This window comes from Eptatretus burgeri, chromosome 9 (assembly GCF_056783735.1).
Source record: "Eptatretus burgeri isolate ZD-2024b chromosome 9, Ebu_testis_v1, whole genome shotgun sequence".
Lineage (NCBI taxonomy): Eukaryota > Metazoa > Chordata > Myxini > Myxiniformes > Myxinidae > Eptatretus > Eptatretus burgeri.
In genome coordinates this window covers 27334452-27354451 of record NC_140969.1, presented here as the reverse complement: position 1 = coordinate 27354451, position 20000 = coordinate 27334452, and the positions used below count along the sequence as shown (strand labels likewise).

Genomic DNA, 20000 nt, shown 5'->3' with positions numbered 1-20000 from the left:
AGAAAGGTGTGAGGCAGGAGCACCAGCCCAGAGGGGAGAGCAGTTCTCCATCAGGCTGTGGATGAAAGCTTTGTTTGTGGTCAGGAGCTCAGGTGGGCCAAGGAAGGACTTTGCACGGCAGAGGATTCCCAGTCGGCGACTGGTTTGGAGGCCGGGTTGGAAATGTGGCTTTCCCAGGAAAGATCATGGCAGATAGTGAGAGCCAGAAGCTTGAAAGAAAGGACTTCTTCCAGAGGATTGTTGAGAAAGTAGATGGGGTCACACACCCAACCTGTCCACCAAGTTTCATCTGAATCCATCCATAACTTTTTGGGATATCCTGCTTGCAGACAAATAATAATCAAACAAACAGACAGGGATGAATGAATACATAACCTTCGGTGGCAGAGGTAAGTACAGTGCAGTGTTAACTTTTCCACTAACTTTTTCTTGAGCTGCTCCTTTCCTTAAAGGGGTACTGGTTTGAAATTTTGATAAAAACTGTCAGATTCTCGGAACCTGGTTATTAACAGATTTTAATTATAGGAAAGTAAAGTAAAGAAGAATGAACTCAATAAAGTGGTCACATCAGTGCTGGAGGTTTAGATAAGAGCAAAATAAAGCCGTGTCTAAAACTCCAACTCCCACGTTACCACTTCCTTGCATCTTCTCCTTTCAAATATTTATCGATCAAAAATATGTTGAAAAGAGAGCATTTGATGTATTGTTATTATTGTTATTTGAAGTAACATTTATTAACACACAATTATGTTTGATTTCAGACTTTAAACCCAGTGTGGCCTTTTATTTATTTTATTGTGAAAGTTTCTCGCATTGATTTTCCATGGGCCTTTGCAGTGCTGCTTAACTTCCGAACAAAGAAGGGGCGAGACCCAGATCCATTGATGTTCACTCCGGACACAGATCTTCTGCTGCAACTGCGAGATGAACTTCTGGAGAGCCATGGCCTTGAGAAAAATACCATCCCTGAGAATTTCACCAGGTGACCTTTTCCACGTAACAAACTGAAATTGCGCACATACACACACACACACACACACACACACACACACACACACACACACACACACACACACACACACACACACACACACACACACACACACACACACCCACACACCACACACCACGCACCACACACCACACACCACACACCACACACCACACACCACACACCACCACACCGCCACACCCCCACACCACACACCACACACCATTACACCGCCACACCCCCACACCACACACCACACACCACACACCACACACACACACCACACACACACACCACACACACCACACAAACCACACACACACACCACACACGCACCACACACACACCGCACACACACCACAACACATACACCACACATACACACCACACACACCACACACACACCGCACACACACCAACACACACCACACACACACCACACACACACACACACACACCCTAAAAAGAGCCCTCAGAACAAAACTTTGAGAACATTAGAACTTCACATCTTGGTCCATGAATCGTGATGCCTTACCAAAACGGCGGAGGTGGACACTTCAAGCCCTGGCAGGACTCCGTTCCACCCTCTGAAACCCACATATAGAAATAACCACCACGAACACACACACACACACACACACACACACACACACACACACACACACACACACACACACACACACACACACACACACACACACACACACACACACACACACACACACACACACACACACACACACCTGATCACTATCTGTTTCACCTCCTGACACCCACGCACCACACGTGGAGATTTTCTTTTTTTCAAACATTTTTCAAACTTGTCAATATATCGGCACATTCGAGAAGGGAAAAAAGTATTTTGCGGTATCGTAAACTGAAGGTTTTGAGACGTATTTTTATTGATTTTGTAAGAATATCGACATTAAGGACTCGTTTTATCATAACATGAAACAACAAGCAAAACGATGCAAACAACAATATTCTTTCTTACCTTTCATGCGAATGGTGAGAAAACTTCATCGCATCTCAGATGCCAGTTCTCCTGCCTCATCATCAGGGTCTTCCTTTGAGAACCCTGAACCACATCTGAACTCAGAATCCCGTGCAAGAGAGCTTTTATCAAGGTGGTGCTCCGTGCATACAAAAAGCGCTGCCCCAAAGGCAGCTCACAAGCAACATAGTCGAACGCAATACTCATCCCCACCCACCCTTACCCGATGGTGGTCGATGTGCATTTCATCCCACCCCCCATGTGCCCATCGTAAACAAAGAAAAAACTTGGAAGAAATATATAAGCACGGGAAGGGTTGAGTGCTGGATGTTGGGATGACGTGTTCGTCTGTGGACGCTTAGCCTCGTGCTAGATGTAATGCTGTAGTGACTTACCAGTCGTAACGCCGTAATGACGTCCCAACAAAAAGAGTGTGACAGGCAGAGGAACGGATGAGAAATCCAGCTACTTTAATATACACTATAGATAGAGTGAGATGTTGGGCCACAGTGGCTTCTTCGTCATTCTGGAAAAGTGCAATTGATGTTCAAAAATACTCATTACGATGTTGTGTTTGTATGACAATTACACAATCACCGCTTTCAATGATCACACAAAATCAATTTCAGCACAAGTTACATGGTGATAAACAGCTATACCTTCAAGTTATTGCACAGTGGGTCATCATTAGGGTTATATAGATATCAATCGTGTGTACTCTCCAAACGCTAGCTCTCACCGCCGAGTGGCCGCTCTACAATAGCATAAGTAATTGTGCAATGTTGATATATCGCTAGATCATTGCTATTTTGAGCGACGATAATCAACTATACAGGCAAAAATAACTATACAGGCAACGGGCTGGTTGAGATCCCCCGGCAATGAGCTGGAGCAACTCTGCTCACGAATGCGAAGGATGCTCAAAAGCAGGATGATTCCCAGAAGTCAGGGCTGATGCGTCTGCTCTCATGTGCAGCACCGATCGCACTCCGGTGTTTTCCACCTGAGTCTGATCCTCCTGGACTTTGAGAATGCCTCCCCAAGTGGCAGGTCACGTGGTTGGCCACCCGCCGCCGTCAGCGGCACCTTGTTCTCACCGTCACACCCTGTGGGGCGTGTCCATAGAGGAAAAGGTATTCTACTCCCTTCGGGCTTTGCAGTGCATCTCGCCGCCATGGCCTACAAAGGTTAACACTCCCTTCCTCCTCTGTGGTACACTCCCTACTCCTACCTCTATTCTTCACATCCCTCCCCCTGTCCCCCTTCCACATAACAATATGTATATATGTTTGTATATCTCATGCAATAGAGAAGCATCCTGTCTCATGTTAAAATTTCAGACATGAGAACTTTCAATACTGTTCATGGGCTGTACACAAACCTTCTAGAATGAGGTAATACATAGATTAGGTGTTTTGCATTGGTTCGTTTTCATTGCTACTCCATTCTTTCAGAATGCCTGTATAGTATTTTGTGAAATGGGACCTTAAAACACATACAAGAACGAATTTGTGTCTGAAGTGTTAGTGATGTGATCAGTCTTGGCACATCTTACTCATTTGTACATTTCAAATATCCTTGTCTACATTGCTCCAAGTGTATTTCCAAGTGTATTACAACACAATTCATTGCTCCAAGTGCTGTTACATTAATTTCCACTACCTTAGCATTTGCTTGCACTGACAATAGGAAATCCAAAGTTCACTCTGTAACATCCAGGAAAAGGAACAGCATTAATAGGCCCGGGACATCGAGATCAGATTCATTCAATCACTCACTGTTTTCCACACTTGTATCTCCCACATAATAAACACATTGATTTAAAAATACACAAAATAATGATTTTAAAGATCGTTTAAAAAAAATATAAAAATCTGAGTCTCGCTCTAATTAGTCTAATGAAACACTCTTGTATACCTCACTCACCCTTATACACTGTAATAAGATGACATTGAGTCGCAGTTTATGAGATGGCGACTTTATTGATCACCATACTAGAACACAGCGTCAATCCGCATCTTCTTCACCCCGACCCTCTCTCATGCTATATATCGATATATAGCATGGTTCTTGGAAGTATTATGAAGACGATTTATGTTCTACAGTCTTCAAGTATAGAATTCAATTTAAACTGGAGGGGGAGCACTCGGTAGAGTGCAAAACCTCCGCCGCCAATACTGCTAGGTCACTCAAGTGAACCTGATCCTATTCATTCAATTTGACGTCAACAGTGCTCACAGAGTTATGGTTTGCAACTTTCCCTTTTACTTTTAACTTTTACATATAATACTCAATTCATTCGTCATAACTAGATTCCTCGTGACAAAAATTGATCTTACGTGGGTATATCCACCTGAAGTTCCAAAATCAGCCGAAATTATAATTTTGGCATGTTTTTTGTTGGAAATCACTTATAACATGTAGAAATGCAAAAAAAAAAATCATATTTTTTTTCAAAATGGCCAAAACGGATCACACTCTACTGAACCGCGATTGAATAAACTAAACTAGATCGACGCGCATGTAGAAATGCCCAAAAAATATAATCGAAATTTTTTTGAAAAAAAAGTTGCAAAAATTTTTTTTTCTCTAACAATTTTTTTTTTTGGGGGGGGGGTTGGAAATAAATTAAAAATTGTAGAAATGCAAAAACAAAAATTCAAATATTTTCTCAAAATGGTCACCATAGCGGCCATATTGAACTTTGGACCAAGTCCAAAATCTGATCCTTGGACCATACCTAATCTCCCCACCAAGTTTCGTCGAAATCCGTCAAGGAGTTTTTCCGTAATACTGTTCACAAACAAACAAACAAACAGACAGGGGTGAAAACAGTAACCTCCGTCCATCTTCGATGGCGAGGGTTAATTAATGGTTTAAAAATGTTTCAACGTGTATAAGTAAATGAATTTCAGGCTTTTCCGCGATTTTACCCAGCATAGATTACATCCCCCTTTGTAACACGTCACATTAGTTATTCGTGCCTGTTGTATGTGTCCATTATGAAGTCCTTAAAAAAAAGGTAAGTTTTCTGTTTGGAATAGTTTTCAATTTTGTTTCACTGCGAGGCAGGCAGAGAGTAAGAAAAGAAAAAAAAAAATGATCTCACTCCTCTCTGCAAATGTGCGACCTGGACGAATTCGGAGCTAAAATACGGTAAAACAGCAAACTTGCCATGCGAATCATGTTCCGATTCATGTTCAAAATTTGAATCGGTTGTTCTTCGATCATAATCTGATATGACGGATCCGAATGCTTCACCCCACTTTTTGCTTCGTGTGCGCCGTGTAATTACAGTTATCAATCCGTTAAAAGTAATATCTATGCAAAAAAAATTCGGAAATTGTGTAATTTTTTTAAATTGCTCAATCGCTCTCACAAGTTATTAAAGATCCCACCGGTGTCCATCGTGAATAGAAGGCGAGATATCACCGAAAGCACCCTGAACAAATTACCAATCCCTCCCCAAATCGTCCTTAGTCGAACAACAGACCCGACCAGCCAGTTCGTAAACTTTCCTTGGTCAAAAACTTTCCCTGGCCAACATTACAACGTGGGATTAATTGGGGTCGTTAAATAAGTAGTCATAGTATGTCGGTGGGTTCGACTTGGCTCCCATTGGGCACTGCATCGATGTACATATCACGGCTGCAATCTTTATCTGACAAAAATCGGACACAACCCTGTCAAGGAAAACTCACCATTAAATGGAATATCGATAGACTTCGTGGAGTAATAGAAGAGCGTGTATTGGTATTTGTATTTTATGATTTAATATTGTCGTGTATCTGGTGCGGGGGGGGGGGGGGGGTTCCTTCACTGTCATCATCACTACCACGGGGCTGAGTTTTGTGCTAGATGTTTTTAAACACATTTTTAGTATAAGCAGTTGTTACCCCTCAGCAGATGATAAATATGATTTGAAATGATGATGTTTGTTTAAAGTTCATTTGCTTTGTTGACCAATGGACTCCAAACTGCACATTGCATACAAGTGACTAAATTTGGTTCTACATTGGTGACCGTTTAATCTACAAGTCTTTACAAAGCACATTCAGATCGCAGTCCCACTCGCTTGACATGCAGCTGCTGGTCGTGGGTGTTCTGACCAGCGAGTGGGTTGAGTGGCTGTCTGGAAGAATCCGGCGACAATGAAACACGCACAAACGTTCATAAAGCGAGACGTGCTCCTAACCACTATCACAAAATGAAATGTCAGCATTCAGTTCCTGTTCTGGGAGCATTTTAGCCATTGCGACATTTTGTATTGCACGAGCTGCATTTTAAAGCACATCCTGCTTTGGGGACAGACAGCCACGACTTGCCTGCTCTTGTGGTGACCCACAAGCAAGCTTGTGATCTGCGCGTATGAAAAAGACTGCTTGGGATGTTTGAGAAAAGGGAAGTGGTAATTTCCTGGGTACCGGACATTGGAGAAGTTGTCCGGATTTGCATCTGTGACTTCCGCCAGGCAAAGCTTTTCCCCCTCGTATGCTGAGGGTCTCACCGCTGTGCTTGTTTTTCAGCTCGTGTTTTTCTCAGCTCAGCCCAGTCTGCCCTGTGGTTGGAGGTGTGCTTGGTCAGGAAATTATCAAGGTTGGTTTTATTTTGCAGTCAATGTAACAAAACATTTGATCTCTGAAGTAATCCCTGTACAGTATTTGATTTAAAACCTGACATTATTTCACACATACCTTGGGAAATAACCACACGTTAAGGAAAGGAATATTTACATTTTCTCTGTTTTGTGTGTGAATGCGCACGTGTTTTCGTAAAAACAAAAAAAAAAATCACACACACACACACACACACACACACACACACACACACACACACACACACACACACACACACACACACACACACACACACACACACACACACACACACACACACACACACACACACACACACACACACACACACACACGTGGGTTACCCAATCAAGATTGAGTAATTTTGTCTTTCGTAAAGCATCAAGAAGATTGTTGTTAGCTACGATCAGGTCGTCAATGAAAAAGCCATCGACACTTTTTTTGTATACATAGTCTTGGCTCATGGAAGAGCGAGTACGCTGAACAAATCAGGACATAGCAGCCAAAAACATGACACAAAACACGCAAAAGGAGCAGCAGACAGAGGGGGAAACACCAACAGTAGAGTTGAAGGCCAATATAGAGGGAGATTTGGACAAACAACGGGTGTGAGGAGGAATGGGGGGAAGGAGAGGATGCAAGGGGTGGACAAAGTGGATACAGGAGGAAACTCCAAGGATGGAAAATTGGAAGGAGGGATTTAGGGTGGGGTTCATGAGGGTATAAAAGATCATGGTTTTTGAATGGGGATGATCTGAGATGGCGGTGAACAGCTGTCTTGAAGACCTGGAGGGAAGAATGTGATTGAAGAGGATGTGGAAGTTGATTCCACAGGTGGGAGAAAAGAGGAACGAATGAGTGGAGGTGAGCAGTGATTTACACAGTGGAAAGGAAGAGAAACGCTCCAACAGCTGGGTATAGCGACACAACAAAGGGACACTTGGCGGAAGAATCGGCTAGGGGAAGAAACACCCTGAAAAAGAAAAACAATCTCAGCCCAGAAATATGGCAAATTTGGAATGTAGCACCTGCAACAAAATTTGACTTGGGAGGAATGATGGGAGCAACACAGCAATGATGGGCCAAATGGTCTCCTTTCCTTGTTTAACGACGAAGAGGATCTTGATCGCTCATTATACTCAGTGTAGTCCTGGACCCTTTGTGTATTAATTTCCATTCTGCATACGGAAAATAAATATGTAAATGTCTTGACAGCATCAACCTTCGAAACACACAGGTGCATTTCAAGCTCTGTCCCTCTCCCGACAGAGGGAATCGCATGACATCCAACGCTTGATCGTCCAAAGACCCATTATTTAATTTTCTTATTTTATTTTCTTATTTCATGTTTTTTACATCTCTCGTTTGTAAAATATGAGAGCTGTAAATCGCTCTCCTTAATGTTTTTGCAAGATATTGTGTTTGTGATTCCCAGAGGGAGGGATTAGTGCCTTGGTGTCCGTGGCGTCTTGCTTTTTGAATAATAATTTTCTCATTATTAAATTTTTATAATTACTATTTAATCCCCCCCCCCCAATTTTCAATTATTTATTTATTTCCAATTATTTCCCCCCCAATTTTCAATTTATATTTTTGATTATTTAAAAAAAATTTCAAATGCTTCTCCAGTTTGATACTTTTTTAGCAATTTTTTTTCTCAACTTTTTATTTTATTTTAATTTTCACGTTTTTTACCAATTATTTATATATTTTTAACCTCCGCCATCGAAGATGGATGCAAGTTACTGTTTTTCACCCCTGTCTGTTTGTTTGTTTGTGAACAGTATTGCGGAAAAACTCCTGGACGGATTTCGACGAAACTTGGTGGGGGCATTAGGTATGGTCCAAGGATCATGCCATTAGATGTTGGACTTGGTCCAAAAAAAAAAACTTCGAAAATTTTGCAACTTTTTTTCAAAAAAAATTTCGTTTTATTTGAAAAATATGTTTTTTTTGCATTTCTACATGTTTTAAGTGATTTCCAACCCAAAAACAAAAATTTGTTAGAGAAAAAAACCCTTAAATTTTGCACCTTTTTTTTCAAAAATCTTTCGATTTTATTTTTTTGGCATTTCGAAATGCACGTCGATCTAGTTTAGTTTATTCAATCGTGGTTCAGTAGAGTGTGATCAGTTTTGACCTACAATGAAGAGGATATCAGGTTCACTTAAGTGACCCAGCAGTATTGGTGGCGGAGGTTTTGCACTCTACCGAGTGCTCCCCCTTGAGTTCAATTTGTTTTATGTTGACTTCAAGCAACCATAGCGAGTGCACCAGCAACGCAGAGGGCATCACAGCAGAAACGAAATAAAGACACTGATGTGCCCTTAATGTTGTTTTAAGGGTGAAACCAACAGATGACAAGAGACAGAGGGGTAATGTAAAAGAAATATTTATTAATCCCAACTGTCTCCTTTAAGCACAATAATATTAATGAAATGTCATACTTAATGACTTTCCTAAGAATCCCCAAAGTAAACAAGTATGAAAGTTGCAGCATTGCAGCGAAATACGTTAACTCGTGACTCTCGACCTGGCAACTCTGTTTACTCAAGAAATTCGCACATTAAACTCCAACGGGTTATAAATGGGTGACAGGTCGGTGGTGAACTCTATTGGGAGGATCACAGTCCAGAGGATATGCGCAAATGGTGAAGACGACACCGGCAGTCAGTCCCCTCACGTTCAAGCTGAATTACCGAAGCATAGAGAGGAACCCGAATCAGCGGTTAAAGCAGATACTGCAGACGGGAACTCCAAGCTGAAAAGGACGTTGTGGTTGCAGGATAGGAGAAGTTGGTGGGACGAATAAGCTCTGAGAGTACACACTGGACAAGACGTCGAGTCCTTATTGAAATGGCGCATAAATCACCCAAAATGGCGTCAACAAGGAAATATAAGGAGCAGCGTTTTTATTGCTCCCAAGATAACAAGTTAAGTGAAATGTCCGACAGGCAGGTTCAACAAATAGTTGAGGGAGTTCAGCGTTGAACAATACAGTAAAACCCTTAAATGTTGCAGGGGCTACTTTACTGGAAAATGCCACGATATTCAAAACTGCAATTGTTAAAAACCAATTTCTTATGGGAATTATGGGGTTAGGTTCCTAGGCTTTGAGAAAATATAGAGGAAGATTGGTGGCAGCCGAAATTAAACGCATCACAATTGAAATGAACATGTAAAATAAATATAAATCGGCATTGCGATAAAGTCTACTGCTACGTTGAAGCAGATTAAATGTTCAGAAGCGATTAAACTTGCCCCTTCACCTCCACCGCGATAACTAAATCGGTCCACAAAGTTACTTCAAAGGGCAGATTTATGAAGATATGCTGAATCTCCTCCCTGGACAGCATGTTAATGTTGGGTCACCATCGTAAAGGAATTGAGTCACTAAACCTTCACAGGTTTGCATACAGAAGACCTGATATTGTTGTGATGCTGGGGTTCAGGGGTGGGGAACGACCGCTAGATGGAGCAGTTTGGCCGTCTCCACCCGAACACCCGGAATTGAAGGTCGTCACTCCGGATAACTCCGAAGTCGACGGGTCGCTTAATGGACCGTGGACGCCAATATTTTGACCGCGCGGTTAGGGTCTTTTTGTCTGATTCCAATTTACCTAATTAGCCGCGCGGTCTCGCTCCCGGGGAAGCCACACCCTCGGCCGGCTTTGTCCGAACCGAGTCGCTGTTACCGACTCGGATCCAGCGTAACCGAGCGGGAATTATCAAAGCTGCGCCGGCCCAAATAATTTACGGCACAATCGGCCTCCCTAATTCTCAAGCCTGAACCATACTGGGTCAATGAAAGAAAACACAGACAACGAACTGGAACATTTAACAGTTATTTATTTACAAAGGGCAATAGGGAGGGAAACACAGAGCAGACTTAATCACGAATATAAATGTAGGCAAATGTACAATGGCAATCACTTAACAGTTTTACTTACAGACTGTCGCCACACATAGACACACACACCCAAAAATAAATGGAGCCGGCTGGCCTTTATTGGACCCTCCAGCCGCGGAGGATAGGCAAGCTGGAGGTCAGAGTTTGGTCGGGTACCTGGCCGCCTCGTGCGGTTTTACCGACTCGCACTTGAGCTCGGAGTCCGTGGAAGGGAACGGGGATCCCCAGCTCGAGCGCTCCAACACAACCCACCACGGTGGGACTCGAACCCACGAACCAGGATCCTACGAACGACCTGGCCAGCCACGACGATGACCCACGACCAGGAGAGCCCAGCAGACCAGAAGCAAGGAACGACCTCCAAGGGACCAAGGAACAACACCCATGGATACAGCTCGTGATCCTTCTTATCCCTCCCCCATGTGGGGTGGAGGGATCCGCTCTCGGGTAACTCGCCTCTGGATTGGATGGGGTGTTTTCGGGTGTCGTGGTGGCCAGCCGCGATTGGAGGAGGGGGCGTGTCGGCGTCTCGGTACTCTTCCCCCGAGAGAGGCTCTTTTGTTGTCTTCCCCAGTGTTGAGAGGGGAGACATTCTTCTATGATGGGGCGGAGTCATAGCTGAGGCGAACTCACCCCTGATTGGACGGGAGGAACATTCCATATTGCCGGGGCGGAGTCGGCTCTGAGGCGAGGGGGGGGCTCCGCCCACATCCGTAGTCAGAAACACATGCGTTATGATTCCGTGGTGTGAAGTGAAAGTTGGGCGGGTGAAGTGCTTGTTCGCCCACAGAGTAGGAGGAGGAGTGAAGTGAGGGTTCCGCTGGTGTCGGTAGATTTAAAGATGTAAAAAACCTGACTATAAAAGAAACCCGCAGCGCACACATGAAATTAACCCATTAGACATAGGGGAGAGATTCTAACTATCCACATATACTTAACGAAATAACTAAACTTTGGGCCAACTGTATGTGTGAATGCAAATGGTTTCCAGCTCGAGGCAGATTTGTAACACTACCCCCACCCCCTTTTTATAGACTCGTCCCGAGTCGTAAATTTTTGTGTGCCATGCAGGTGTAGGTTTTTCCCCTAGTACGTTTTACCTATGGATTCTTGAGTGCGACATATGAATACATGTCCCAAAAATATTGTGACGTCCACGGGACTTGAACAGTCCCGCCAACGTAGAATGAGCCGAAACAATGGAGGAGATTTATTTGTTTATAACCCAAACATGGCGGTTCTAATCGCTCTACCGCAAACGGGACGAGGAAGGTGGCACGAGTCACTTTTCACTGAGTTGATGATGTTTATTTGTTTTTCTAATTATTACCAGAAATAACAAGACTCGGCAAGAAGAGGGATCCGGGGCGATTCGACGGGATGGTGTGGGATCGGGCGTGGGGAAAAACAGACAATTCCAATGAATATACAGTTCTCAATCCCTCCAAGGCGCCACACACACACACACACACACACACACACACACACACACACACACACACACACACACACACACACACACACACACACACGCACACACACACACACACACACACACACACACACACACACACACACACACACACACACACACACACACACACACACACACACAACGTAGCTATCTCTGGTGGTCAGGCTGGACCGTGGTGTGGACGCAACTGTCCCTGGATCGGCGCCGGACGAGCCGGCCTTGCTCTCGCCAGGGGGGGGGGCAGGAGAAACCGCGGTGCTGTCGACCTCCTGGTCCTGGCCCAAGTCCGCCCACAGCCGCCAGGGAACCAGCTCCCGCGCCAAGCCGCGAGCAGGAGAGGGAGGCAGGTCCGCCCGCCGCCCGACCCCGTACTCCGAGTCAGCAGAACCCCAGAGCCAACCAAAGCGAGGCTCTGCAAGGCTCCCAGACACAATCAAGAGCACGATCGACTCAGCACAGCAACCAGGACGCTCTCTGCCGCCACAGCTTCCACACCAAAAAAACACGATCGTTCTGGTTGTAATCTTCTTCCTCTTCCTTTTCGACCCCGAACAGAACCTTTTTATCCTTCGTCCTCGTCACTCCCAATCGAGCCGTTTATTGGCCCACCGCCATCGCCTTCCGCCAATCGTGATCACGGGGCGGAGCCATCCGCTGCACTGTCCTGTGACGTCACGGCCAGTCTTCAGAGAATACCAAAAGGGGTTTACGCAGACACACTTACCCTATCCCGTGTCCCTATCTAATTACGTGACATTTATCATTTCCCCCTTGAAGAAATGAACATTTACTAGACAACTTATCAACACTGAATCGTTACTTATTACATCGAGATCCTGGTAAACTCGAACAGCATGGCATACCTAATTAAACATCCTAATTACCCTTTGAATGCATACCCCCCCCTCAAACGTAACACTGCCCCCTCCTCTGGTACCGCAGCTCCTGCAAGGTATATCACAGGCGCTACCGTACCAGCCTTAACACTTACTGACTCACACCTAATTAACCTAACGAAATAAAGTAGGAGGGGCAATGGGCAGCGAGTCGCAGCTAACTTACCTATCCTGCTTAATGTACTACCCCCTTATGGCCTTATCTTCACCTAAACAATCATTCGTTTTTTTTATTTTTTATTTTATTTTATTTCATGAGAGCACTGAGCGAAGTTGCACTCCATCCTCCGGATCATCGCTCCTGCCCAGCACTCTTCCAGTGATCTGGGGAGGGGAAACAAAAGGTTCCACAAAAACACAACACTTATACTTTACATTCCTACTCTAAGCCTTAACGACACTATTCACAGGATATTTACACTTGACCGCCTCCCCCAGTGGATGCTAATAGACCCAGCGTTACCTGGGGAGCCAATTTTCAAATTTGCTTGCCCCAAAATTATGCGGACATCATGCCCTTGCTGCACCTGTCAAGTTGTGCGGGATCGGGTGGGACTCACACATCTTCACAACACTCACACCATGGTCATCATCACATTTCTAGGTCATGGTCCTCATTTTAATCATGCAGGCTAAATCCCGTCATGGCCGTGGGGTGGGTTACCACAAGATGATGGGGGCATCTCAGGTGCAACCATGCCCACAGGTAAGCTTTAGTCCAACCCGGACGTTTCTCCGCCCCGCTCCCTTTGATTCCCTCCCCCTGGTAGCCATCAGCTCTAATCCCGTACAACACTCTGGAAGGGGTCTCACTGGCTCCTCTGGCCTTCCTGGGTCGCCAAGGTCCTACCCGCCTTGGTCGCCCAACCAGACCCTCTCCCAGTTGCCTCCAGACACTGTCACCATTAGCCACCAGGTGGTGAATCGCCTTGAAGGGGGTCGCAATTCACGCTCACCGTGAGCTTCCGCAATCCCTGTGGACAAGCACATCATCCCCACCCACAAAACCCACATGACTCCCCCACCCCATCGGCCTTACATGTGACACCTGCATTTGTAACACTTTGCCGACCATGACCTTCCCTGTTACCACACCATGTCCAATAAAAAATCAATGTGTGCACCATATATTTCACTTCTTAACTTAAAACAACTCACACAGCACTTCTCACCCGATCCACGCACCAGCCATTGGACAGCCACTCGTGCCCGCTTTGTTTCCAATTACCCACTGTCCCGATTGTCACTCTAAAACCCAGCAGAACTTACAAACCCATGCCAATTTTCCCACAATTCATTTTTTTCCACTAAAGGAGGCACTTCGCCACAATCTCACCAGCCGTGCATGGCCCTATATGCTCAGCCCGATCTAGTCTCCCGGACCCCCGACAGTGATCTCCGGACCCGACCTATGAAAGGGCATTTCTGATAGACCTGGTGGTTCAGCAGGAGGATTCATCCTCTCCGGGCTTTAAAGTCTATTGGAGGGTCTCTCCATCGCCGGGTACCGGCAATATCGTTGCATGTGTCCTCTTCGCCCGCACCGGAAACAACTCCCCATAAAAGGCCCCCGTGAGTATCGATGAAATGTCTCTTCCGGTTCCGGACCCCCTCGGCCATAATCGAATTGCTCTATTGGCTGGGCTGGACCCCGCCGCTTTGGCGCACTAACTACCGGATTACCCTTTATCAATCTTGACAGTTTCTGGCAAATTTCCTGAAACATTTGGGTAATGCCAATTTCTCCCAGCCCCCCTCTCTGATCCTGGATCTCCGCCTGTCGGATCGTCACCGATGGCCTCTCTGGAACCCGACCCGGCCGACTCCACGAGGCCAGCCTGGCCGCGCACTCGGCCGCTCGGTGAACGGTGGGTGGATCCTGTAGCTCCACCAGCACTCGGACCTCAGGGTCAGGAAGAGCAGCTAAAAATTTCTCGAGTGCCAGTCTGTCCCACGCCTCCACTGTAAGGTCCCGATACGCGATCCTGACTGATTGGTAAATGTCCTGTGCCAGCTCCTGCACTGTCTCACCCGGCTTTAATCTGCGGTGCTGGAGCTGGGCCCGCACCAGATCACAGTTCGCTGCAAACCCAAACCGACGGCTCAACGCCTCGCAAATGTGGGAGCTGGTCAACATCCCCTCCGCGATCACGTTTAACACGTCTGCGGCTGGTCCCCGCAACGTTGCCACCAGATTCCCTGTACGTTCCCGCTCATTCCACCCGTTTAGTCGGGAAATGCACTCAAATTGCGTCAGAAAAGCTTCAACGCTCCCTGACCCGTCGAAATTTACCAGGGGGATCACTTTTACGGTGGCTGGCTTCTCAGTTTCTCCCTTGTCCGAATCCAGCCCAGGGATCAAACACCCTTGTGGCTGCGTATCCAATTACGGAGCCCACTGTGGCCAAAGATGTTTTGTGGTGAGGGTCTCATGGGTCAATTTTGCCTCCTGTTCCAAACGTTGAATGGACCGATTCACCTCTTCCCGCAGGATCTTCTGGGCCCGCACAACCTCCTCCAAGGCTCCGTCGCGAGTTTGTAGCTGCTCCTCAACCAACCCGGACACTCTACTTACAAAAGACGGCTCTACCAGGCCTTTATCCAAGACTTCATCTTGGCTCATAATTTTATCTTGTTCGTCCAAACGAGCCTCCAATCCTTTTACCTCCACCGCCAAATTCATCCCTTGCTTCCTCAGCTCTCCCCACTCTTCAACCTGCAGCTGCATACGAGCATCCACACAGACACGATGACGTTCCAGGCTTTCCTCCACTTTATCAACCCGAATGTTCGTTGCATCAATTTTATCTACCAATTTTTTTCGTTTTTTTTCGTATATTTTCCCCCTCCAATGTAATTTCTACCTTTGTTTCCTCCAATCTATCCTCGAATTTACTTTGTATTTCTCCCAATTTAACATCCACACACTCCTGCATCTCAGTTTTCATTTTCTCCATCTTTTCCCCCAATTCATCCCTCATTAAATCAATCCGTGCACCCAACTGTTCCTCCATTACCCCCAATTGATCTGTCATTTCTGCCCCCTGTGCCGTCATTTTTGCCATTTGTGCCGTCATTTCTGCCCTCTGTGTCACGAATTGATTTTCCATTTGTGCCGTCATTTCTGCCCTCTGTGTCATGAATTGATTTGCCATTTGTACCGTCATGTCCGCTATTAAATGTTCCAACAGTGTCTGGATCGTCATCGCACCGGTTTCCGGTGCTGCCGGCCCCGTTACGGGCGATGAAGCACGGTCCACGCTCGGAATGGGGGAGGTTCCAACCCTACCCCCGTCTCTCCCCTCTTCCCCCGACTCGCTGCCAGACACGTGGCCTTCCTCCTCAAACATCTGCACATCCGCCATGGTACAGAAGTCCCGTTTGCCGCCAATTAATTTAAATTTGAAAAATCCCGCCAAAATTTTTCCGCGCTCGCGCGCTTTTCTGAAGTAGTTTTATATTCCAATTCGTGGCAAGATTTTAATCTTGGTATGTTCTCCCGATACCAAATATAATTTAGAGGGGTTCGAACATCCAACACCCTGACACCAATGTGACGTCCACGGGACTTGAACAGTCCCGCCAACGTAGAATGAGCCGAAACGATGGAGGCGATTTATTTGTTTATAACCCAAACATGGCGGTTCTAATCGCTCCACCGCAAACGGGACGAGGGAGGTGGCACGAGTCACTTTTCACTGAGTTGATGATGTTTATTTGTTTTTCTAATTATTACCAGAAATAACAAGACTCGGCAAGAAGAGGGATCCGGGGCGATTCGACGGGATGGTGTGGGATCGGGCGTGGGGAAAAACAGACAATTCCAATGAATATACAGTTCTCTATCCCTCTAAGGCGCCAAGCGCACACACACACACACACACACACACACACACACACACACACACACACACACACACACACACACACACACACACACACACACACACACACACACACACACACACACACAACGTAGCTATCTCTGGTGGTCAGGCTGGACCGTGGTGTGGACGCAACTGTCCCTGGATCGGCGCCGGACGAGCCGGCCTTGCTCTCGCTAGGGGGGGGGGCAGGAGAAACCGCGGTGCTGTCGACCTCCTGGTCCTGGCCCAAGTCCGTCCACAGCCGCCAGGGAACCAGCTCCCGCGCCAAGCCGTGAGCAGGAGAGGGAGGCAGGTCCGCCCGCCGCCCGACCCCGTACTCCGAGTCAGCAGAACCCCAGAGCCAACCAAAGCGAGGCACGAGGCTCGGCAAGGCTCCCAGACACGATCAAGAGCACGATCGACTCAGCACAGCAACCAGGACGCTCTCTTGGCCCCACAGCTTCCACACCAAAAAAACACGATCGTTCTGGTTGTAATCTTCTTCTTCTTCCTTTTCGACCCCGAACAGAACCTTTTTATCCTTCGTCCTCGTCACTCCCAATCGAGCCGTTTATTGGCCCACCGCCATCGCCTTCCGCCAATCGTGATCACGGGGTGGAGCCATCCGCTGCACTGTCCTGTGACGTCACGGCCAGTCTTCAGAGAATACCAAAAGGGGTTTACGCAGACACACTTACCCTATCCCGTGTCCCTATCTAATTACGTGACATTTATCATTCCCCCTTGAAGAAATGAACATTTACTAGACAACTTATCACCACTGAATCGCTACTTATTACATCGAGATCCTGGTAAACTCGAACAGCATGGCATACCTAATTAAACATCCTAATTACCCTTTGAATGCATACCCCCCCCTCAAACGTAACAATATATAACCTAGTGCGCTGCGTAACTAAACTATCAGACTCACTCAGACAACTTAAATAATATTGCCAGCGGTAACACAAACAAGCAGGTGGGTTTTAAAGATAATATACATTTCCTACTATTTACACTAACCATGGCCCAGGACATGTGATCTGTGGGGAAAAAGACACAGCAAAGTCAATCATTTTGCAGGTCAAATGCGGTCCCCACGGTGTAGCCTGTGCAGGTTAGTCCTTGCAAAACTGGAGGAGATCGTCCTGGCGCACATGGTGGAGATGGTTGACACGGGGGAAATGCAAACAAGTGCTAGGCAGGCATGTGGTCAAGGCAAAGGCAGGCAAACAAGGCATGGCAATGTGAATGCGGACCAGCAGATGCAGCACAAACAGGCTGGCATATGAAGCTGGCGGCCTCTGGTCTGGTCTGTGAGGTTCTGGAGGGAGTGCGGTGGGCCGGCCGCTCTGAAAATGGGTTCGGACCTACCCTACTGTCTCCCCCCAACTTATCGCCTTTGCCTGTCTTTGTCCATGCCCACTCCCTTAGTTTGCAACAACAACATTTAGACTCCCCCCCCCCTTTTTCTTTTTTTCCCTTATTATTCCAAGTTTCCCTAACCCTCCTACTGTCCTTGTCCGGCTAACCTATCCTACCTGCCTACTCCCAACCCCTAAGATCCTTATTGAGGGGAATAAGGAAGAGACAGGTGGATCTGTCTCGAGGCCCAATGGAGCCTCAGAATAGCCTCCACAGATTTCAGCAATTTCCCATGGTGGGTCCAGTGGCCTACGGGCAGTGAAGGGATGGATGATGCGAAGGGGTTCACATTTCCTATCTGTCCTATCCTTTATTACACTTTAAACTATCCCCGGGGCTTTTCAACACGCCTGTCTCTTTAAACTATCAGTTCTAGCAACCATGATCCCCGTCGCTTGTGTTGGTATCTGTTATAAATTTGGGCCTGGCCCTCAAATTTTCTCTCGTGCCTTTGCACAATTTCGTGGCTGGGCAGCGTGGCTCAACTGGCAGGGATTCCCTCTGCCAAACTCGAACTACGGCACCCCCGGGCAGCTGAGGCTGTCTCCGAGCCTACCTACTCCGTATGAACGCGGAGAGTGTCCTTCCTGGCTACTCCCCCGTATATGCCCAGGTGGCATTTCTGGTGCTCCGGGTCCCATTCCGAGGGTCGCCCATGCCCATTTCACTATCTCGGTCGCTTGGACCCATGGCCTACTCTGGCCGACTTCTCCGTGCCCAGGGGGCCCTCTACTCAGTACTCACCTTTCCACAGCCACGCTCCCAGCTGGTCAATGGACTCCTGCACCCTTCAAAGAGGTATCGTGCCTTCTTCCAACACCAACAACAAAGCGAAGTCCTTTTGGTAAATTTAACTAACCCACGAACTAACATTACACTGACCCCAGGTTTCCATGGGTGGGATTCACTCCTCCCTCCAATCATTCATTCACACCATGCATTCCACCTTCACTCCATTCGCACTTGGGCCCGCTGTCCCACATTCACTCATCATGTTTCTTTCGTTTTACTTTTTCCACACTGACACTGGCACTCTACTAGCTACGTCCCCCTAACTAGCTCGTGCTCTCCGTCATCCCTTATTCAAATGCACGTTCCCTTTAACTCTACTGCTAAGCTACGTCCCCACTACACATTCCATGCCCGTCCATGTCTCCCATCCATTCTAAATTCTAAACTAAATTTTCCACTAACTCGTCCCACGAGGCCCCATGGAGGACTACTCATACTGTCCCCATGAGGCCGGTCGAACTATCGCTAAACCCTTCCCACTAACTAATTCTCCTTTGCCCGGGCAGGATGATGTCCGCTACATCCCGGCCGGGGCATCGTGTACTCGTGGCAAGGCTCAGCCATCTTTGCGTCGCGAGGGCGGCGGTTTACAGTTCGCATGTCCCCTCCGTTTCGGCGAGAAATAACAGCGTAACGTCGCCCCGTTAATTGCAACAATCGCTCGCTCTCGAGCCGTCCGCCATGTGAGGCACCGTGCGCCACTCACCCGGATTTCGTGCTATGAGATCCCTGGTGACGTCACTCGCACACGAACCGCACCGTGAGGCTTGCAACGCAAGCGGGACCGGCTGTGTCATCCCGGGGACCCGCTCCGTGCGTCCCGCGCACAGTACTCGTGGCTAGCAGCACGTGGGCCTCTGTACACGGGCTCGCATGGGGCCACGTGCTTTCCAAATTCACACCATAGTCGCCATTTTAACCGTGCGCGTGCTGGTTTTGTACCAAGCACGAGACGTTTCCATGCTGGCTTCCCAATCCGAAGTCGTGCGTGCTTGGGCCGCCCGCAAAACACGGAACGCACCTCGCACGCAGCGTCCCACGGAGCCGGCGCGGTTTC

At 47.1% G+C, this 20000-nt stretch overlaps 1 protein-coding gene across 2 annotated transcripts in view; it reads left to right on the top strand.

Moving 5' to 3' along the window:
- The window catches only part of SAE1 (SUMO1 activating enzyme subunit 1), a 75036-nt gene that overhangs the window by 49906 nt on the left and 5130 nt on the right, over nt 1-20000 (top strand). Inside the window, exons 7-8 of one of the 2 annotated variants that reach the window (XM_085894473.1) lie at nt 838-982; nt 6512-6581. In XM_085894473.1, the coding sequence (XP_085750599.1) occupies nt 838-982; nt 6512-6581 (215 nt within the window). The remainder of the gene's footprint in view (nt 1-837; nt 983-6511; nt 6582-20000) is intronic. The other variant, XM_085894474.1, reaches the window with a different exon arrangement.